We start from the raw sequence: 23,369 nt of genomic DNA, 5'->3' as shown, positions 1-23,369 counted from the left end.
GAAGACTACTGCTGAGGAGAAATGTTATTTATCCAGAGAGTTGCCTTAATTAGGAGACCCTACATAGCGCCCAGTAGAAATGTAATAAAGGCATTTCACTTATTCCCTTCCTCAGCCCTGCCGTGAACAAAATTGAATGAAATCAACCACGCTCCGAGTTCTCGCCTAGACGCAGCCTGTAGTAGCCAGGTTTCACCACTAGGTGGCACACGCCAAAGGCTCCGGCGGGGGCGAGCCGCCCGAGCACGCCTCTCGGTGGCCCCGTGGTATCTCTCGGCTTCCGTTGAGCACCAAGCAAGATGGCAGCTTCCGAGACGGTTAGGCTACGGCTTCAATTTGATTACCCGCCGCCAGCTACCCCGCACTGTACGGCCTTCTGGCTTCTGGTCGACTTGAACAGATGCCGAGTCGTCACAGATCTCATTAGTCTCATCCGCCAGCGCTTCGGCTTCAGTTCTGGGGCCTTCCTAGGCCTCTACCTGGAGGGGGGACTCTTGCCCCCCGCCGAGAGCGCGCGCCTCGTGAGAGACAACGACTGCCTCAGGTGCGCGGCGCAGGGAGCGGGACGGCCGGGTGGGCGGCGGGCGGGGGACGCGCCTGCGCACGCCCGGGCCTGAGGCCGCTAGACCTGGTAGTGGAGGGGATGGGGGATGGGGAAGGGGACGAGGGTTGGAGGGGGGTGGGGCTGTAAAAATGCACGTTCGCGAACCCCGGAGATCCTGATTGGTGTAGTCAACTTTGGGGCTCAGGAATCTGCATTTTATTATTATTTTTTATTATTTATTTATTTTTTTTTGAGACGGAGTCCTGCTTTGTCGCCCAGGCTGGAGTACAGTGGCGCGATCTCGGTTCACTGCAACCTCCACCTCCCGGGTTCAAGCAATTTTCCTGCCTCAGCCTCTCGAGTAGCTGGGACTACAGGCGTCCGCCACCACGCCCGGCTAATTTTTGTATTTTTGGTAGAGATGGGGTTTCACCATATTGGTCAAGGTGGTCTCGAACTCCTGACCTCAGTTGATCCGCTTGCATCGGCCTCTCAAAGTGCTGGGATTGCAGGCGTGAGCCACCGCACCCTGCCCCTATTATTTTTATTTTTGAGACTGAGTCACCCAGGCTGGAGTGCAGTGGCGCGATCTCAGCTCACTGCAGCCTCTACCTCCCGGGTTCAATCGATCCTCCCACCTCAGCCTCCCGAGTAGCTGGGCTTACAGGCGGGCGCCACCATGCCCGGCTAATTTTTTGTTTGTTTGTTTGTATTTTTAGTAGAGACGGGGTTTCACCGTGTTGGCCAGGCTGGTCTTGAACTCCTGACGTTAAGTGATCCTCCCGGCTTCCCAAAGTGCTGGGATTACAGGCGTGAGCCTCCGTGCCTGGCTGGAATCTGCAGTGTAACGAGCATCCTTCCCGGGATGCTTCTGATGACAGGAGAATCAAACTTGGAAAATCCCTGATGCCTAAGGGCAGGGCCAGGCTTTTTTTCAGCCTTGATTTAGCACATCCGCGCTTAGCTAGGCACTGTGCGACTCTGTTCCGTGCCCATGGTGCAGATGTGCGGGAGACCCGGCCTTACCCATGGCGGCCTTCAGGGTCAGATGCAGGAAGCTGACAAAGGGGAATCGTTGCGTTTTCTTCATAACCTGCTGTTGTCCAGCCTTAGTTCTCACGTGCCCAGTGTCCCCTGAGACTTCTGGTGGCATATCATGTTGTGTCTCACCCAGACATTTTGGGATTCTCTCAAATAAGTGTCTTGAGTCCTTTTGGGCTGTAAATTGGGAAACACAAAATAATCTTAAATATGCTTTTGGAAGTTAAAAAAATGATAATGAGAAGAGTATCCAGGAGCAATTGTAGTGTGAATTGCTGAAATGTGGTTGAGTTGCCACAGTAAGATGATGGTATCTGATCATTCCAGTTTGGATTCATATCTTGGACTGATTTATTCAGACTTTTTTTTTTTCTTTTTTAAATAAAGAGACTGAGTTTCCCATGCCCAGGCTGGAGTGCAGTGGTACGATCATAGCTTGCTGTAACCTTGACTTCCTGGGCACAGGCAATCCTCCCACCTCAGCCTCCCGAGTAGTTGGGACTTCAGGCCAGGCAACCACGCCTGGCTAATTTTTGTATTTGTTGTAGAGACAGGGTTTCGCTATGTTACCCAGGCTGGTCTCGAATCCCTGGGCTCAAGCTGTCCTCTCACCTCAGCCTCCCAAAGCACTGGGATTACAGGCGTAAGCCACTGTGCCAGCCTTCCTTCCCCCCACCCCCTTTAAGCTTCAGCTACAGTGAATTAATTACAGAGTTGTGAACCAGGCTATTTTCTCTTGCTGCCCTTTGTCGTTGAATATTCCTTACCCTCAAGCATGTCAGATTCCGTAAGATTTCTTCAGAACATCAGGGATTTTAATTTGGTACAGTAACTGCATCTTTAAATCAGGATATTATGATTTATTGAATAATGTTCAACTGTTTCAAATGACAATTTGAAATAATCCAAATTTCAAAGAGTTTTTTTCCCCCTTTTTATTGACTGTGAAATAGGTCTCTATTCTCTCTGCAATTCAAGGATTATTTAAATGTTACAATTCTAAGGATTGTGTCCCATCCTAATAAGTTTACTTTCTGAACTGTCTCTTGCCTAATGAGTTAATAACTTGTGCTAGCTAACTATAATTATACTTTAATGAATCATCTGGGCATTACATTCTTCATAATGAAGTTAACAATGACAAAAACAAACCATGAAAACTGTTATAAGTAATAATTACAACACGATGACAGGCAAATCTTTCCTAAATGCTTCAAATGCACAGCTGCATGTGGCAAAAAATACCTCTCTAGTGGCTTCAGTGGCAAATGGGCAGACCGTAGAAAAAGATGAATCTGGAAAGTTCGTCTTTGTTTTTGTTGTTTTATGCCCACAATCATTGTTTTTCCCTGGCAAATTCACTTTTCTTCAGAGCTACGGAAGAACACATAGTCTCTATTCTCAAAGTACCCAATATTGTTGGACTGGGACCCAAATAATGAGTCTCATGCTTTTGTATATTACCTTCTGTGATACAGACAATTAGACTGAATAGTTAGACCAAGTTATATGTTAAGTGCAGAAGCTGGTTGAGAAAAGGGAGATCAGCATGGAACAAAATGGTTAGGGAATTGAGCAGTACCTTGAAGAATGGGTGGGAAATGTTGGATGATCAAAGCACAGTTATAGAGACAAAAGCTGGCTGGACTTGGTAAAAAGATGAGTCTGACCAGCCAAAGCATTCTGTTGGGATCATTGGCAGTACTGAGAAGGCTAATGAGGAAAAGTGGAACTAGGTTGTGGGAATCCTGAGAAACAGCCTTTGAGGCTTTGGATGCACCACACACTTGTGTTCCACTGCTGTTTCCTCATAGCCCATTCTCTTAAGCCCCAGGAATCTGGCTTCATCTGCCCCCAGGTTTCTGACAGCGAGTTCCTAAAGGTGGTCTCTAACTGTCCTGGGAGGAGGAGGAGGTGCTTCTTTTGGCTTGGAGCCCCCTGTGTTAGTTTGCTGGGGCTGCTATAACAAAATACCACAGACTGTATGGCTTAAAAAATGGAAATTTATTTCTTACTCTTTTGGAGACTACAAGTCCAAGATCAGGGTGTTGGCAGATTTGGTTTTTTTATTTTATTTTAATTTATTAATTAATTTATTTATTTTTCTTGAGACAGAGTCTCACTCTGTTGCCCAGGCTGGAGTGCAGTGGCACGATCTTGGCTCACTGCAACATCTGCCTCCCAGGTTCAAGCGATTCTCCTGCCTCAGCCTCCCGAGTAGCTAGGATTACAGGCACCCGCCACCATGCCAGGCTAATTTTTTTGTATTTTTAGTAGAGATGGGGTTTCACCATGTTGGCCAGGCTGGTCTCGAACTTGTGACCTCAAGTGATTTGCCCTCCTCAGCTTCCCAAAGTGCTGGGATTACAGGAGTGAGCGACTGTGTCTGGCGGTTTTTAATTTTTTTAAATTAATTTTTAAATTTTTTTTTAATCGTGCAGCCCTCAGAATTACAGTAGATTCAGAGAGACTCCCTTATTTTTTGAGACAGGGTCTCACTCCATTGCCCAGGCTGGAGTGCAGTGGCGCAACCTTGGCTTATACAGCCTTGAACTCCTGAGCTCAAGGGCTCCTCCTGCCTCAGCCTTCTGAGTAGCTGGGACTACAGGTGCAGTTTTTTATTTTTAGTAGAGAGGTCTCACTAAGTTGCCCAGGCTGGTCTCAAACTCCTGGGCTCAAGTAGTCCTCCCGCCTTGGCCTCCCAAAGTGTTGGGACTACAAGCCTGAGCCACTGCCCCCGGCCTGAGAAACTCCCTTTTGAAGAATCAATTCTGTAAGGAAACAGTGCATTCTGTCTTCCCTGACCCTTTTAACTCTGGCAATTAATACTTGATGAAGGCTGGGCGCCATGTCTCATGCCTATAATCCAGCACTTTGGCTGATTGCCTGAGCTCAGGAGTTCGAGACCAGCCTCGGCAACATGGTGAAACCCCATGTCTACAGAAAAATACAGCAAAATTAGCTGGGCATGGTGGCACATGCCTGTAGTCCCAGCTGCTTGAGGGGCTGAGGTGGGAGGATCATTTAAGCCTGGGAAGTAAAGGCTTCGGTGAGTTGAGATGGTGCCACTGCACTGCAGCCTGGGCGACAGAGTGAGACCTTACCTCAAAAAACAAACAAACAAACAAAAAAACACATTGATTAAATGTTAGAGATGGGCCAGGCATGTTGGCTTATGCCTGTGATACCAACACTTTGGGAGGCCGAGGTGGGAGGATCACTTGAGTCCAGGAGTTTGTGACCAGCCTGGGCAACACAGGGAGACCCTTATTCTACCAAAAAAAACCCCCAAAAAACAAACAAAAAAAATTAGCTAGGCTCAGTGATGGATGCCTGTCCTAGCTAGTTGGGAGGCTTAGGTGAGAGGATCACTTGAGCCTCAGAAGTTGAGGCTGCAGTGAGCCATGATCGTGTCACTCCACTCCAGACTGGGCAGCAGAGCAAGACCGCATCTCAAACAAAACAAAATATTAGAGACGAGTTCTCATTTCATATTGCTGTAGTTAGTGGCTCCTTGGATAGTCCAAGATAAAAAGTTTCCTACTACTTTTATCATATACTTTTTCCCACACCTCACTCTCCAGAAGTATCCCTGGTTAAGTTTGGGGTATGGGGTATATCTTAGAGCCAGATTTCTATACATGTGCAACCATATGTACTTATACTTTTAAACTACAAATATCATCACATACTGTTCTGCACCTTGCTTTTTTACCTATCATGGGCTATCTCAGTATATAAAGTATGTGATGTATGTCATTCTTTTCTGTTTGCTACATAGTGCTTTAGTGAATATTCTTGTATTTTTTTTGTACTGGGAAAATTATTCAGTTGGATTTATTCTTAGAAGAAATACTCATTGGTCTAAGAGAAGGTACATATAAAAATTGATAAGTACTGTCAAATTAGCTTCCAGAAAAGTTATACAGACTTGTACAACTTTTAAAAATTCACCAACTTACCCATGATAGGACTAACAACATTCATTGTACTAATAAAAATTAGAGCTAACATTTGGATATCACTTGTTCTGAATCAGGCATGCTCTCTCTGCATAATAAGTCACTGAGTACTGTAATTATTGTCATTATCCCCATTTTTATAGATGAGAAAGGCTGAGGTAATGATTTTTAAAAAAATTACAGTGGCAGAAATAGCATTTGAACCCAGGCATTCACTTTGGCCTTGGCAGGCAATGGGTAGGGGGTATCAGGTTGGACAGATGGGCATGTCAGTGTTTCTGCATAACAGAATCCTAGACAGTAAATTGTAGATTTTAAGGGTGGACTTACATTTTGATAATACCACTCAGTTTGCCTTGCAAAGAGTTAGAATGAAAAGTGGGGATAGCTGGGCATGGTGGCTCACGCCTGTAATGCTAACACTTTTGGGAGGCCGAGGCGGGCGAATCAACTGAGGTCAGGAGTTCGAGACCAGCCTGACCAACGTGGCAAAACCCCATCTCTACTAAAAATACAAAAAGTTAGCCAGGCGTGGTGGCAGGCACCTGGAATCCCAGCTACTTGGGAGGCTGAGGCAGGAGAATCGCTTGAACCCAAGGGGAGGAGGTTGCAGAGAGCCCAGATCATGCCACTGCAGTCCAGCCTGGGCGACAGAGCGAAATTCCATCTCGAAAAAAGAAAAGTGGGGATCTGTTTTTTGGAATCAACTCTTTCGTCACTAGTGACCTAGGTAATTCACTTCTACTTGTGAAAGGACAAATGCATGCACTTTTGTTTGTAAAAGGATAGCTCTATTCTTTGTCTGTGATCCAGGTAAAGAAATAGAGAATATTGCCAGGGAAGGTGCACCTGACAGGAATGGTAACTAAGCAGACCCAGGAGAACCATTTCTTTTTCTCTGGATGGTATTTTGCCTCTCAATCTTAATATTTTCTTTTTTTTTTTTTCTTCCCAGATGAGGGCTCACTGTGTTGCCCAGGCTAGTTTTGAACTCCTGGGTTCAAGTGATCTTCCCTCTGCCTCCTGAGTAGCTGGGATTACAGGCATGTGCCACCACACCAGTTTATAATCTTAATATTTTAAAAACTGAAATTATTCTCTTGGGGAACAGTAGGTAGTGGGGCTGCAGGAATCACAGGTCATACCTTCAAGCCAAATAGCTGTAGATGCATGGTCTTTTTTTTTTATTTTTTGGAGACAGAGTCTCTATCTGTCGCCAGGCTGGAGTGCGGTGGCGTGATCTCGGCTCACTGCACCCTCTGCCTCCTGGGTTCAAGCGATTCTTCTGCCTCAGCCTCCCGAGTAGCTGGGACTACAGGCGCGTGCCACTATGCCCAGCTAATTTTTGTATTTTTAGTAGAGACTGGGTTTCACCATGTTGGCCAGGCTGGTCTCGATCTCTTGACCTTGTGTTCTGCCCACCTCAGCCTCCCAAAGTGCTGGGATTATTACAGGCGTGAGCCACCGTGCCCGGCCAATGCATGGTCTTAAGAATGGATGAGACGATGCTAAGAGCTGTTTTGGAAGGCGTGAGGGTGTTGCCAGCTTCCAGGAAAGGAAGGAACTGGATGTTCCTCATCAACTGGATGTTACATGTGCTGTTTTCCAGGGCCTTAATAAACCACAGTGACTGAACAGAGTCTTGCAACCATTTTCAACATTTGACAGAAAGTTTGGTCCTATTTGGTCATCTCAGAATTGAAGCTTGGATCATTGCTACAAGTGAAAACAAATTGATCAGAAATGTCAAGAAAAAAATCTGATATTGTAGCGCTTCCATGGTAGTTCTTAGATTCACAGGATGCCAAACTGGCTTTTGCCAGATTAAGAATTATTTCCTTGCTATTAGATGCCAAGCTGGGAACAGAGGGGAATGTGTTTTTATAATTTAAAATCCCTGGTCACTCAGCATTTTATTTGTCTCTTTCTCCTACTCCTGATATCAGTAACTCTTATTTTATCTTGATTTGTTTGTCTGTATAGTTATGTTTTCTGACAAATAATTGAGGATTTTTTTCAACTACCGCATTGAGGTAAATCCACAGGATTACTATGCCTTAAAAAATTTAAAGAATGCTTGTCACATATGCTCCTATCATTCACCAGTTGTTCTTTATTTTCAAATATGATTGTCTACATCTTTCCCTGGCCACTAAAAAAACTTGATGAAATATATAGCTGAATGTAAATGCCTTGTAAGTATAATGTGTGTTTTCAGCAGTGGCGCAATTACAGCTCACTGCAGCCTGGACCTCCTGGGCTCTAGTGATCCTCCTACCTCAGGTAGCTGGGCCACAGGCATGCACCAACCATACTTACCTAATGTTTGTATTTTTTTTTTTTTTTGAGACGGAGTCTTGCTCTGTTGCCCAGGCTGGAGTACAGTGGTGTGACCTCGGCTCACTGCAAGCTCCACCTCCCAGGTTCATGCCATTCTCCTGCCTCAGCCTCCCGAGTAGCTGGGACTACAGGCGCCCGCCACCACGCCTGGCTAATTTTTTGTATTTTTAGTAGAGACGGGGTTTCACTGTGTTAGCCAAGATGGTCTTGATCTCCTGACCTTGTGATCCGCCCACCTTGACCTCCCAAAGTGCTGGGATTACAGGCGTGAGCCACCGTGCCCAGCCTGATGTTTGTATTTTGTAGAGACAGGGTCTCCCTATGTTGCCCAGGCTGGTCTTAAACTCCTGGGCTCAAGCCACCCTACCACCTTAGCCTCCCAAAGTTTTGGGATTATAGGCATGAGCCACTGTGCCTGGCCAACAGGCATTTTTGAGTACTCACAATTTGCTTAACATTGAGGACAGTCTCAAGACTTCCATCATCATCAGACTGCACATACTAGGATTAGCTGTTGCCTGTTGATGGAGGAACAAAATTGCTTTCCTATAGTGAAATTTTGGATGAAGTAGGGTTATTCAGAGAAACATAACCAGTAAGACACACACACACACACACACACAAATACTCACTCACTCACAGACATGGGATTTATTGTAAGGAATTGGCTCATAGGATTGTGGAGATTGAGAAGTCCTAAGTTCACTTAGTAAGCTATAGACCAAGGAGAGCCAGTGGTATATTTCTAGTTCAAGTTCGAGTTTGAAGGCAGGAGAAGACCGATGTCCCAGCTTGAAGAGTCAGGCAGAGAAATGAATTCTCCCTTACTCAGTCTTTTTGTTCTATTCAGGCCTTCAGCGGGTTGGATGAGGCCCACCCACATTGGAAACAGCAATGTACTTTACTCAGTCTAGCAATTTAAATGTTAATCTCATCCAGAAACAACCTTGCACATACTCCCAGCATAATTTTTTTTCCGTGGAGGCAATATATTTGTAAATACGTATTACATCGTTATAAAAAGAATCCCAGGATTTTTCTTCCTATGTGTTTTCGTCTTGCTTCTTCGTGGTCTATGATGCCAGCCGAGGTTGTCAATACAGTGAAACCAAACTGGTGGGATGGGAGCAGGTTATTCTGCCATTTTTCTAGATCTTTGAGTTGCACATCAAATCTGAGGCTGATTATTCCATACTTGTTTAGCCTGCCTGTGAGGTTCACAACAGTTTTCCCAGCTCTATGATCATCAGTGATTTCAGATTTGCCAGTGTAACCATGCTTCATCATTATAGTTAGAAACTGGACGATGGGGCTGGGTGCGATGGCTCATGCCTGTAATCTCAGCACTTTGAGAGGCCAAGGCAGGCAGATCACTTGAGCACTTGAGGCCAGGAGTTCAAGATCAGCCTGGCCAACATGCAAAACCCCATCTCTACTAAAAATACAAAAATTAGCGAGGCATAGTGGCAGGCGCCTGTAATCCCAGCTATTTGGGAGGCTGAGGCACGAGAATCTCTTGAACCTGGGAGGGAGAGGTTGTAGTGAACTGAGAAATGCACCAGTGCACTTTGGCCTGGGTGACGGAGTTGGGACTCCGTCTCAAAAAAAAAAAAAAAGAAAAGAAAAATAAAAATAAAAAAAAGAAAACGGACAGTTACTTTGGAGCTCGGCGTAATAAGAACCTGGCATTTACCTTGCTTTTCAGCTTTGTTGATGCTCTTGAGAGCATCAGCCAGGACATTCATGTGCACCACTGTGGTGGTATGGAAAGAGCCAGCGTAATTTTAACCAGATATCTGGACGCCCAATAGCCCGGACAAATTGATACATAAAATTAAGCTTCACAGAGTGTCGTGGAGTTGTACAGATGGCTGTCAGTACCCTAGATAACATAAATTGTTTAGTATTCACCTAAATTAAAACAGGAGTAAAATCTTATTAAAGAAAGAAGCCCACATTCTGAAACAAAATGGATAATCAGCATTATCACCTTTTAGGGTAGGTGACATGCATATTGTAGAAAGATTGTGAGTTTGAAGTTAGACAAACTGAAGTTTGAATTGCGTTTCTGCTACTTATCAGCTCTAGATTTGGGGCAAGTAACTTGTCTGAGCTGTAATTTTGCGATCTGTAAAATTAAAAATACCTACTTTGTGTTGGTGTTTAGATTAGAGAAAAACGTATTAAAAATGTTTAGGATGCAGTAGCTATTCAATAAATAAAAGTAGCCATTTGAAAGTTGACTCTGAGTAATGCTACATAGGCCATTTTGCCAGAAAGAGTCTTTTGTCTTTAAGTGATGTGACATTTTTTCATTGACTGATGGTAGTTACATTTTGTAGAGTCATCTCAGTATATGACTATGTCCTGGAGATGTGTTTATAAATTGCTCACTCTAGCTTTCTCTCTTGTTCTTTTGACAGAGTTAAATTAGAAGAGAGAAGAGTTGCTGAGAATTCTGTAGTCATCAGTAATGGTGACATTAATTTATCTCTTAGAAAAGCAAAGAAGCGGGCATTTCAGTTAGAGGAGGGTGAAGAAACTGAACCAGATTGCAAATATTCAAAGAAGCATTGGAAGAGTCGAGAGAACAATAACAATAATGAGAAGGTCTTGGATCTGGAACCAAAAGCTGTCACAGATCAGACTGTCAGCAAAAAAAACAAGAGAAAAAATAAAGGAACCTGTGGCACAGTGGGTGATGATAACGAAGAGGCCAAAAGAAAATCACCAAAGAAAAAGGAGAAATGTGAATATAAAAAAAAGGCCAAGAATCCCAAGTCTCCGAAAGTACAGGCAGTGAAAGACTGGGCCAATCAGAGATGTAGTTCTCCAAAAGGTTCTGCTAGAAACAGCCTTGTTAAAGCCAAAAGGAAAGGTAGTGTAAGCGTTTGCTCAAAAGAGAGTCCCAGTTCCTCCTCGGAGTCTGAGTCTTGTGATGAATCTATCAGTGACGGTCCCAGCAAAGTCACTTTGGAGGCCAGAAATTCCTCAGAGAAATTACCAACTGAGTTATCAAAGGAAGAACCCTCTACCAAAAATACAACTGCAGACAAACTGGCTATAAAACTTGGCTTTAGCCTTACCCCCAGCAAGGGCAAGACCTCTGGAACAACATCTTCCAGTTCAGACTCTAGTGCAGAGTCAGACGACCAATGCTTGATGTCATCGAGCACCCCGGAGCGTGCTGCGGGTTTCTTAAAGACAGTAGGCCTTTTTGCAGGAAGAGGTCGTCCAGGCCCAGGGCTGTCATCACAGACTGCAGGTGCTGCTGGATGGAGGCGTTCTGGCTCAAACGGTGGTGGACAGGCTCCTGGTGCTTCTCCCAGTGTGTCTCTCCCTGCTAGTTTAGGAAGAGGATGGGGTAGAGAAGAGAACCTTTTTTCTTGGAAGGGAGCTGAGGGACGGGGCATGCGGGGGAGAGGTCGAGGACGAGGGCATCCTATTTCCTGTGTTGTAAATAGAAGCACTGACAACCAGAGGCAACAGCAATTAAATGACGTGGTAAAAAACTCATCTACTATTATCCAGGTAAGTATTATTTTTTGTAAGTTATCTCCTCCCTTTCCCCTTAGAATGTGTGTGGAGTTCATGTCATGGATTCACATTTTCTCACCAGTAATGATGTCACACGACTAACACTGTTTTTCAGAATCCAGTAGAGACACCCAAGAAGGACTATAGTCTGTTACCACTGTTAGCAGCTGCCCCTCAAGTTGGAGAAAAGATTGCATTTAAGGTATATTTCAAAAGAACAGTCACAGCAAAAAAGGTTCATTCCCCTTCCAAATAAACTTACTTAGAAAATCAGGTTAAATGTGTTTGTAAAAGCCCTTCCCACTGGAACCCCAGTGTTGTTACGGGTTCCTGGTAGGGCTCCCAGACTGGTGGGGGTGGACACGCCAACATGGCATGATGGAGGAGCTGTGGGAATGGGAGAGGATAAGAGGGCTTATGTATTTGTGGGTTTTTTTCTTCTTTTTTAGCTTTTGGAGCTAACATCCAGTTACTCTCCTGATGTCTCTGACTACAAGGTAAGGATGTTTATTTAAAAGTAAGTTGTCAGTGTATTATTAAAACTAAAGTCATATTTAATACTACTTGTATGGATAATACAGATTTGTTTTTTTACTAAATAAAAATGCCAGAAAGTAGAAAATGAAAACATTAATCGAAATGTCAACTCTTTAATAGTATCACTGGGAAGTCTCCCCGTGTTATTTGCCTTATACTTGGGAAGAATAGAGTAGGAGAATGATGAGCTTAATTTTTACTTTTTTAAAAAAATATTAATTTTTTGTTTTTAAATAGCGACAGGATCTTGCTATGTTGCCCAGGTTGGTCTCAAACTCCTTGGCTCACGCAATCCCCCCATCTTGGCTTCCCAAAGTGTTGGGATTACAGGTGTGAGCCACTATGCCCAGCCAGTTTAATTTTTTTAGTTACTTTTTTCTAATTAGTTTAGACCAACTTATTTGGGTATTCATTCCTTCATGATTCTAAACTTTGAAAGAAAATAATAAATAGTTCTCAGCAAGAAGATTTGATTATTTTCATCATGGGAATCTATTTTACATATTTGTGAATTACTTCTGGTTGTTATGATCTAGTATGATTTCTTTTGCATTATCAGTTAACCACAGGTAATTCATAAATATTATCTGTGGAATTTACTTACTTAATATCTCTATGAGTCTTTATATTGGCATGTGAGGTTTTTCATAGTTCGGTAAAAGCTTAACTCAGTCAGTGGGATCACAGAATTACATGTTTCTTTTTCACCCACCAACATTTTGTTGAAAATCTTGTTAAAGTGCATTCTTTCTTTTTTTTGATGTACTATATGGAATGTAAGACCATTTTTTAAGGTAATAATTGGTAATGTTAATATAGTAACATAGATAAAATACAAGGGAATTTGATTTAATCTGGATTGATGCCTTGGAAGACTTAAAATCTTTATAAAAACCTTTCCTCAAGGCTGGGCTTGGTGGCTCCCACCTGTAATCCCAGCACTTTGGGAGGCCAAGGTGGGTGGATCACGAGATCAGGAGATTGAGACCATCCTGGCTAACACAGTGAAACCCCGTCTGTAGTAAAAATACAAAAAAAAAAAAATTAGCGGGGCATGGTGGCGGGTGCCTGTAGTCCCAGCTACTCAGGAGGCTGAGGCAGGAGAATGGCGTGAACCCGGGAGGCAGAGCTTGCAGTTAGCTGAGATCACGCCACTGCACTCCAGCCTGGGCAACAGAGCGAGACTCCATCTCAAAAAAAAAAAAAAAAAAAAAAATCTTTCCTCAAAAGCAGGCTGGAAGAATCAGTTAATGAAGGGATCTGGTGGGTTAGTTCTAGGTCGTTGGTGTTTTGTTTTTTATCTTCTTAGGCACTTACTATCTCCTATGGATGAGGTGATCATGTAATTTATCACCTGAATCAGGATACTTGTGAGTCAAAGGGATGCTATTAATAGTTATGCTGGAAAGATGTACAGACCTGTCTTGAACAAACCGGGGTGTTTTGTCACCCTACCATAGAAAACTAATTTAATTGTGTGATATATGAGGAAATGGAAATGAATATTGTATTGATACATCCCACAACCTCTATAAATTATAATTCTAGATGATACTGGTTTTTAAAAATTGCATATTAACGGCCGGGCGCAGTGGCTTGTGCCTGTAATCCCAGCACTTTGGGAGGCCAAGGTAGGTGAATCACTGGAGGTCAGGAGTTCGAGACCAGCCTGGCCAACATGGCAAAACCCCATCTCTACTAAAAATATAAAAATGAGCCTGGCGTGGTGGCATGCACCTGTAGCCCCAGCTACTCAGGAGACTGAGGCACAAGAATCACTTGAACGCTGTAGGTGGGGGTTGCAGTGAGCTGAGATCATGCCACTGCACTCCAGCCTGGGTGACAAAACGAGACTCTTAAAAAAAATTGCCTATTAAATTGGTATTAGTCGTCATAGTTATTAATGTTGGAAGGTGATTTGCCTACTTTAGTTGGCAAAATTTTTTGAAGATTTTTGAAATTGCTTTCAAAATCATTTTAAGAATGAAAATTGGTCCTACTTTTTTGCTTTGACCTCAAACGCAGTTATCCAGCTTGATCATCTGCTTTATTCATTAACCTTGTCTCCAAAAATTAAATTGGTTAAATTCTGTACTAAAAAATGTAGTCTCCCAAGCCCCTGATTCCCTGTTGAGTCTGGTTTTAAAAAACACTGTTGACTGTGCTCAGAAATTCCAGGTAGAGGCAGGAGGAACTGGTTGCTTGGCCTCTCAGTATATACCCCCAGAGGCTACCATGTGTCTCCCCATCGCCCACGTGCATGGGCAGTGCATCCTCTTGATGCATTAGAAAATCAGCTCCCACACCTGGAGACCTGGGAGAATGAGAATTGGGATCTTACCAGTGATAAAGTGCCTTCTGGTTTCTCCTGGGGGGTTGTGATCACTGTTTTAGAAGGGTTCTAAAAGCATCAGGAACCGAGGCTGCACCATTAGGATATATCTAGTCTGTCCTGATGAATGCTATGATGGTCAGTGCTCACTTGAATATATCAGCCTGGTGTGATTTTTTTCTCCTTTTCCCTTATTCAGTCACTTTTGGTTCCCTGGTGTAATCTTTACTTTCATCGAGTTATTTAAGATAGTGTCTGCCATTTATGATTTAAATGTTTTATTTTGCCTCTAAAGATATTTCTGTATATTCACATAAAGTGTTTATCAGTCCACCTGTTTTTATTTTCTCTCTATGTGGATTTATTTCTAAATTTTTCAACTGAGATAAAATTCACATAACATAAAATTCAACATTTTAACCATTTTAAAGTCTACAATTCAGTGGTTTTTAGTATATTCACAGTGTTTTACATGTTGATTTTGACTTGGACTTTTATTTTTGAAAGGAAGGAAGAATATTAAGCCACAATCCAGAGACCCAGCAAGTAGATATAGAAATTCTTTCATCCTTACCTGGTGAGTCTTTTAGAAAAGAATTTGAAAATGTAGGCTCTTTCTATCTACAGTGGTTTATAAATAGCTTTTATACACAGGAGATGTTCTCTTCCTTGGCCTCCATATAACTGGCGCTCCCCACTTCTTTCAGCACACTTTAGCCCTGGGGGCTCATAAGAGATGTTGGATATATTCCAAAGCTGTTGGGCTAGTTCTTATTACTGTAATTATATAATTTCATAAAAGATTATATGAACTGATGAAAATCGATTATAAAAAGAATTATTCCTAGGAAGCCTAAGTTGAATGCTGACTCAGGAAATGCTATGAAATTATGGATGAGTGGGTCAGCTATAAAAGATTGGGAGGAATTTTGTAAAAACTGAGGAAGATTCTGCACTTAGATTGCCTTGCAAATTTTTGCAATCTTGCCTTATTTAAGAAAAACCCAGGCTGGGCACGGTGGCTCACGCCTGTAATCCCTGCACTTTGGGAGCCCAAGGTTGGTGGATCACTTGAGGTCAGGAGTTTGAGACCATCCTGGCCAACATGGTGAAACCCTGTCTCTACTAAAAATACAAAAATTAGCCGGGCGTCATGGCACGCGCCTGTAATCCCACCTACTGGAAAGGTTGAGGCAGGAGAATCGCTTGAACCCGGGAGGTGGAGGTTGCAGTGAGCCGAGATAGTGCAACTGCCCTCCAGACTGAGTGACAGAGCGAGACTTAGTCTCAAAAAAAATTTAAAAAACCCCAAAACTGTAAATTGTGGAAATTGCAGACAATACAATGGTATGGTTTATTAAAAAAAGAGCTCTATTCAGTGAACTCATAAGACATACTCAGCTCTATTTCAAAAGATTGTCAAATGAATATACTTTTGTATATTAAGTCAAAACAAAATGTCTAAAGTGTGTGTATACATACACTTTCACATATCATTTTAAATGGTTACTGGATTTATCTCTGATGAACCCCACCTGGTACTGGAACTGAATGCCTGGAATAAGAGGGCTTTTATAATATGTAGCTTAACTTGGGGTGTACTGTAGGGGTCCCTGGCCAGAGGGCAGGGGAGATTCCTTTTCCTTTAGAAGATCCTAAAGCAATTAATTGTTTTCCTTTTTTTTTTTTTTTTTGACAGAGTCTCACTCTATCGCCCAGGCTGGAGTGTGGTGGCACAATCTTGGCTCACTGCAGCCTCCGCCTCCCAGGTTCAAGCGATTCTCATGCCTCAGCTTGCAGAGTAGTTGGGACTACAGGCACATACCACCATGTGCAGCTAATTTTTGTATTTTTAGAAGAGATGGATTTTGACATGTTGGCCAGGTTGGTCTTGAATTCTTGGCCTCAAGCAATCCACCTGCCTTGGCCTCCCAAAGTGCTGGGACTACAGGTGTGAGCCACTGTGCCCAGCCTGTTTTCTGTTTGTTTGTTTGTTTGTTTATTTTTGAGACGGAGTGTTGCTCTTTCGCCCAGGCTGGAGTGCAGTGGCACTATCTCGGCTCACTGCAAGCTCTGCCTCCCAGGTTCACACCATCCTCCTGCCTCAGCCTCCCGAGTAGCTGGAACTACAGGCGCCGGCTGCCATGCCCAGCTAATTTTTTGTATTTTTAGTAGAGACGGGGTTTCACCATGTTAGCCAGGATGGTTTCGATCTCCTGACCTTGTGATCCACCCACCTTGGCCTCCCAAAGTGTTGAGGTTACAGGCGTGAACCACCGCACCTGGCCTTCTGTTTATTTTTAAATAAGGGATTGAATAAAAGATTCAGCTAACAGAAATCAGTCAAAAGAGCTTTTGAACAAAGTTCGTTTATGATATTAAGTAAATGTTTATATATAACTTACACTGGTTTCCTACCTTTCTTTTTTTTTTGAGATGGAGTCTCACTCTGTTGTCCAGGCTGGAGTGCAGTGGGCGATCTCGGCTCAGTGCAAGCTCCGCCTCCCGGGTTCACGCCATTCTCCTGCCTCAGCCTCCCGAGCAGCTGGGACTACAGGCACCCGCCACCACACCTGGCTAATTTTTTGTATTTTTAGTAGAGATGGGGTTTCACTGTGTTAGCCAGGATGGTCTCGGTCTCCTGACCTCGTGATCCTCCTGCCTCAGCCTCCCAAAGTGCTGGGATTACAGGCGTGAGCCACCGTGCCTGGCCAGGTTTCCAACCTTTCTTCTGATGAGATTTCATTTATAGAAATCCCCTTTCTTAGGAATGGTGGACAGAAAAGTTTGTCCACTGTCAAATTCTGTGCATACAGCCTGATCAGTGCTTGTCAGGTGATTAATAGTGATGACATCCACTTAGAACTTTTCTTCTTTAGGGCATCAAGAAATGGCTTCGGGGGCGAAGGTGGGAGGATCACTTGAGCCCAGGAGTTCAAGACCAGCCTGGGCAGCATAGTGAGACTCTGTCGTAAAAAAAAAAAACAACATAGCTGAGTGTGGTGGTACATGCTTGTAGTCCTCGCTACTTGAGAGGCTGAGGTGGGAGGATCACTTGAGCCCAGGAGGTCGAGGCTGCAGTGAGTCATGATTGAGTCACTGCACTCCAGGCTGAGTGAGCAAGACCCTGTCTCAAAAGCAAAAAAGAAAGAAAGAAATGGATTTATCTGTTCTCTAATAGCAATGTCACTTGTCCTTGATGTGGTGGTTCTGATATACATAAATTTCAGTTACCCTGGTTTAGTTAAGTAATACTAGTCCCCCAGCAACACTGCATATGTTAACTCTAAGTGCATAAAGTACTGCTAGCTCTTTAGTGCACATATCACTATATAACATAAATAACAGATATGCGTCATGATCCATTACCAGTCAAGTCAGTACTTTCAGAGTCCGTCAGTGACTGGTCACTGTGCATCTGTTATTCAGTTCACATACAGAGCAGAGCATGCAGTTGTGGTGCCTCCTTGTCTCTCACTTATAAACCTGCATGACATTTTACAACACGTATAATCGAAGTAGGGAATTGGCCCACAAAGATAAAGGCACAGCAAAGAAACAAAAGTGGTGATGCTGAAAGTGCCATCCAAACTGAGTTTAAGGAGAGTCTGTAGAAGAAATAGCTCACTGTAGGAATGTTGACACTGCCAGTGAGGTGAACTTATTGACATAAATGAGGAAAGTGGTTGTGGCAAAAAGGATGAAAATGTCCCCAAAGTGACACCAGCAAAAACAAAGATTTTACAAAGTAAAAAACAAATTCTTTGAGCTATTTCACGACATTAGAAATTCAAAGGATAAAATGTAGAAAGCAGTTTCAAACTTAGAAAAGAGTATAACAGTTGCACAAAGCATAGAGAAGATGCTTGCTCTGTATTGTAAGTTACAGGGCAAGAACACAAGCACTGTTCAAACTCCCCCTGATAAGTTTCTTACAAAGAAATAAAACATGTAGAAAGAAAGAGAAAAAAAAAGTTAGTTCTCAGTGTTCCTAATGTAATTACAGCGTACTCATAAGTACAATGTATTTACTTTACTATTTTTAAATTTCCCTATGTAGTAAAGGTTTTTAATGTTTTGGCAAAATTTTTTAAAACTCATAAGACAATAATAATTTTTCCTATTGATTATTAAGATTGTTTTGCGTGGTTTCAGCTTGCACAGTCATTTTTCCAATCCCATTTTACCATAGAAAGCAAGGACTGAGGCCGAGTGCGGTGGCTCACGCCTGTAATCCCAGCGCTTTGGGAGGCCGAGGCGGGCAGATCACTTGAGGCCAGAGGTTTGAGACCAACCTGGCCAACATGGTGAAACCCTGTCTCAACTAAAAATACAAAAATTAGCTGGGCATAGTGGTGCATGCCTGTAATCCCAGCTACTCAGGAGGCTGAGGCACAAGAATCACTTGAACCCAGGAGGTAGAGGTTGTAGTGAGTCGAGATTGCGCCACTACACTACAGCCTGGGCGATAAAGCAAGACTCTGTCTTAAAAAAAAAAGGGGAACTGCCTGTGTTACCAAGTAGTAGGAAGCATATGTGATTTCTAAGGACAGAGCAGCATTTCATATTACCTTCCCTTGTTGAAACACATAAATTAATTAATTTTGGGGATTATCTTGTGGTGCCATATTCAATTCTGGTAGTACTAATGACAGTTCATCAAGCTTATGAAGGAAAGATTTTCTCTGATAAATGGCTGAGAAGTCCCCCTGGTCCAGGGTTTTTCTCAGGATCCCCCAGTATTGAGCACTCCGTGCTTTCCTGTACATACCCAGCCTTCACATTAATTGAGTTTGTTTGTGGTTGTTTTCTTAATGATATAAATTCCCCATAGAGGAACATTTTTAACTATTGAAAAATGACTTACTCTCTTTTCTCCCTATCTTCTTGTTTCAGCCTTGAGAGAACCTGGGAAATTTGATTTAGTTTATCACAATGAAAATGGAGCCGAGGTAGTGGAGTACGCTGTGACACAGGAGAGCAAGGTAGGTGTGCTTCTCTTCTTGCGTTGCTTGGCCATTCGTTCTCTCTTGACCAATTACCTGTGGTTTGGAAGGCGACATTGCACTACAGGACCTGGGGGGAATCTGACCTTCTTATGGTGTGGCAATACCAGTGCCAAGTGCCAAATCAGGGCGCCATCTTGGCCCTCATAGAACCTATGTGACAAGATGCACAAATAACACACTTTTCTTTAAGAGTGTACAGTTGTTTAAAATTATAGCTATATAAGGATTCCAGTAGGAAAGGGTAGCATATTTAGAAACTTTATTGGCATACACATTCAGAGAAGTGCATATAATTACATGGCTTGAACAATTTTCACATGAACATACCCATGTAACCAGACCCAGATCAGGAAATAGAACATAACACCCACTCCCAGAAGCCTCTATTATGTCCCCTTGCTGTCACCACTATCCCCCAAGTGTTACCACAGTTCCAACTTTTGTTTTTTTGAGAGAGTCTCACTGTGTTGCCCAGGCTGAAATGCAATGGCATGATCTTGGCTCACTGCAACCTCCACCTCTCAGGTTCGAGCGATTCTCATGCCTCAGCCTCTGGAGTAGCTAGAATTACAGGCGCTTGCCACCTCACCCAGCTAATTTTTGTATTTTTGGTAGAGACGGGGTTTTACCATGTTGGCCAGGCTGGTCTTGAACTGCTGACCTCAAGTGATCTGCCCACTTAGGCCTCCCAAAGTGTTGGATTACAGGCCACCGTGCCTGGGTGAGCCACCGTGCCTGGCCCGAGAGTTCCAACTTATAATAGCACAACAGTTTGAAGAGTGACATAAAATGATGATCTCATCCTCTGACTTTCTTTAAATCCTTAAATTGCCATTTTAGGAAGTATATGGTTTATACCTTTTTTTTTTTTTTTTTTGAGACAGAGTCTAGCTCTGTCACCCAGGCTGGAGTGCAGTGGCGTGATCTCCGCTCACTGCAAGCTCCGCCTCCCGGGTTCACACCATTCTCTTCCCTCAGCCTCCCGAGTAGCTGGGACTACAGGCGCCTGCCACCACGCCTGGCTAATTTTTTGTATTTTTTTAAGTAGAGACAGGGTTTCCCTGTGTTGGCCACGATGGTCTCAATCTCCTGACCTCGTGATCTGCACGCCTCGGCCTCCCAAAGTGCTAGGATTACAGGTGTGAGCCACCGCGCCCAGCCGATTTATACCTTTTTAAGCAGCCAGACCTACCAGAGTTGCTGGCAGTGGCTAGCTCATTAGGTTATGGTGGCATTAAATGGAAGTTAGATTTAAGAAAATGCTCTCTTTTAAGGTGTTTATACTTGAAATGTTATAGATATTATTCTGTAAGTTTCAATATTGCAAACATATTTTTTCTGAAGTGTGAACTTGTAGAAACCCTAGTCAGACTGTGTTTTACCTTGTCTTTAAGGTAGATGACACTTTTAGGGATTTATTCCAGAAACACATTTTTAGTGTTTGTGGTAGGATCAGCAGATTTGGCCTGGTCTCCTGTATTTCTTTATTTGCAATAGTTTTTTTTGGTTGAAATTGGAAACCGCATTGGAAAATTAAACCTTGGAGGCTTTTCTCTCTATGCCCTAAACAGAGGCTTGAAGTAGAATAGAAAGCCTGTAATTAGGCTGGGCACCATGGCTCATGCCTGTAATCACAGCACTTTGGGAGGCTGAGGCGGGCTGATCCCTTGAGTCCAGGAGTTCAAGACCAGCCTGGGCAACATGGCGAGACCCCGTCTCTACAAAAAAATACAAAAATTAACTGGGAGTGGTGACACATGCCTATAGTCCCAGCCACCTTTGGGGGTGGTGGGGGCGAGGCAGGAGGATCGCTTGAGCCCAGGAGGTTGAAGCTGCAGTGAGTCCTGAGTGCCACTGCATTCCAGCCTGGACTATAGACGTGAGACCCTATCTCAAAAACAAAAAGCCTGTAATTACCTTTTTTGACACTAGATGGCCCTCATTATTCATTCATAGGACCAAGCCTTAGAGTTTTTCTCTTGGTGGGCTGTGAAATAGTTCCTGTTTTTAGGTAGTGTAGGATAAGAACTACAGAGCGGCGCAAGAGGGCATCAGCAGCCTAATGATACCCATCTGGACCATGTCTAGTTCCCAGAAGGTCTCCAGGCCACCTGTCCACAGGGCAAATCAAATGCAGGGGTTGGGGGAGCTACTCCCTCCCGCAACCCCTGCATCTCCTGCTCTTAATCAAAGAAAGATGAAATATGTTTAATGTAAAATTTAGCTTCATTCTAAGTAAATGAGTTATTTATTTATTTATTTTCCCAGCACAGAGTTTCACTCTGTCACCCAGGCTGGAGTGCAGTGGCGCGATCTCCGCTCACTGCAACCTCCACCTACTGGGTTCAAGCGATTCTCCTGACTCAGCCTTCCGAGTAGCTGGGACTACAGGCATGCGTCACCACGCCCGGCTAATTTTTGTATTTTTGCAGAGACACACGTTGGCCAGGCTGGTCTTGAACTCCTGACTTTAGATGATCCGACTGCCTTGGCCTCCCAGAGTGCTAGGATTATAGGCGTGAGCTACCATGCCTGGCCTCTTTTTTTTTGTTTTGTTTTTTAATTAAAAAAAATAATAGAGATGGGGTCTCACTAGGTTTCCCAGGCTGATATTGAACTCCTGGGCTCAAGCATTTCTCCCCCTCGGCCTTCCAAATTGCTGGGATTACAGGTGTGAGCCACAGTGCCTGGCCTAAAGAGTTACTATACCGCAATTGAACTCAATTTATTGGAACCCAAATTATTCCTGTTCTTCAATCATTCTACACAGACGGAAAATTTACATGGCTGAATTAACCTGTATGACCTCAAAATGAAGTGCTTAAACTGGGTATTTTGTCTTTTTCCTCAGATCACTGTATTTTGGAAAGAGTTGATTGACCCAAGACTGATTATTGAATCTCCAAGTAACACATCAAGTACAGAACCTGCCTGAGTATGACCTCTCCACCTTATAGTTTATGAATGTCTTGTTTGTGAAAGTGACTATAACCCAAACTTTTTTTTTTTTTTTAAAGAGGATTTGGAAGTTGTATGGATTTTTTTGTTATCTTCACTTTACTGCATAGGAAACAATCTACCTCATCATTTAAAATGACATGGGTGTCGGTTTTGTAGATCTTTGGTTTTTTTGTCAGGTTTAATTTCAGTTAACAAAATGTAAAACATGACATTCCCTGCAGATATTGTTGTATACCAGTATGGTTTCTTCTCTTTCTTTAAATGTTTTTGGTCATCAAGTAGCAGTCGTCAGTAGGAGTTTATAATACCAAGAATGTGCTGCGTATCTTGTCTCAATAAGTTTTAAGTAACATTTAAAAATATTAAAGCATGTTATTTGACCTAATTTTTTAGCATTTGAGTTGTTCCATTAAATGGAGCATCTTGTAAATTTCAAGTATTTTATACTTGCAATTGTTAAGAGTTAACAGGTAGTTGGATTTGTCGCAGACAATGAGTTAAGGAATCCTTTCACGTTTTTCCCAACTTTAAAATTAAGGATTCTCAGGGCCCTGTGTAGAGCAGTGAAAATAAGATGTGCGTATGTGTGTGTATGCCTGGAGAATTGGTGTTTCACTTCAGTGAGAGGATTGGCTGTGAGCTTCAGATCAGGAAATGTGTCATCTTGCCAGGCACCTGGCTGAGTGTGCTGGAGTGAGGATCTTGAACAGAAACTTCCTTTTCTGTTATTATTCACTACAAAGCTAAAATGGCCAAATATATACCGTGAAAATTGGTTTCATTTAACAAAAGATCAGATCCCTCCTTCAGCTGTACACATTTTTAAATAAAATCATATTGAACTAAACATCTCTACCGAGTTATCATGTTGAGTATTGCAAATTGTTGTCTTATTTTACAATAACATGAGAGATTACAATTTTCTGTAATAAGAAGGTTTGCTTTGACTGATGAGTCTGATGTTGCAAAGTTTGGTTCAGTGGAGTTCATCTGATCTGGGAGCCACTGCGCCAGTGGAGATGCTGGCCAGTTTTACTTTGCATGACATGAATGTGTTTCAAAATGTGCATTTATTGATTTGTAATGAGAAGTATTACTCCTGAAAG

General features: G+C 43.0%; 2 protein-coding genes across 2 annotated transcripts; one reads left to right on the top strand and one right to left on the bottom strand.

Annotated features, from left to right (window-relative positions):
• The first annotated feature begins 237 nt into the window (after nt 1-237).
• Nucleotides 238-23,110, top strand: COIL (coilin). Its single transcript, XM_034942528.3, has 7 exons — nt 238-544; nt 10,311-11,418; nt 11,540-11,626; nt 11,874-11,921; nt 14,801-14,870; nt 19,190-19,278; nt 22,154-23,110. Exons 1-7 carry the CDS (start codon nt 300-302, stop codon nt 22,235-22,237), a joined length of 1,731 nt encoding a protein of 576 aa, XP_034798419.1. The 5' UTR covers nt 238-299; the 3' UTR covers nt 22,238-23,110.
• On the bottom strand, nt 7,698-9,660 carry LOC129394500 (small ribosomal subunit protein uS8-like). The gene is made up of 2 exons (XM_055102156.2): nt 9,536-9,660; nt 7,698-9,212 (listed from the first exon to the last, which is right to left on the bottom strand). Exons 1-2 carry the CDS (start codon nt 9,630-9,632, stop codon nt 8,902-8,904), a joined length of 408 nt encoding a protein of 135 aa, XP_054958131.1. The 5' UTR covers nt 9,633-9,660; the 3' UTR covers nt 7,698-8,901.
• Nucleotides 23,111-23,369: the final 259 nt, after the last annotated feature.

This window comes from Pan paniscus, chromosome 19, assembly GCF_029289425.2.
Source record: "Pan paniscus chromosome 19, NHGRI_mPanPan1-v2.0_pri, whole genome shotgun sequence".
NCBI classification, from domain to species: domain Eukaryota; kingdom Metazoa; phylum Chordata; class Mammalia; order Primates; family Hominidae; genus Pan; species Pan paniscus.
The sequence above is the reverse complement of the archived record's forward strand: the minus strand, read 5'-3'. Positions and strand labels throughout refer to the sequence as shown.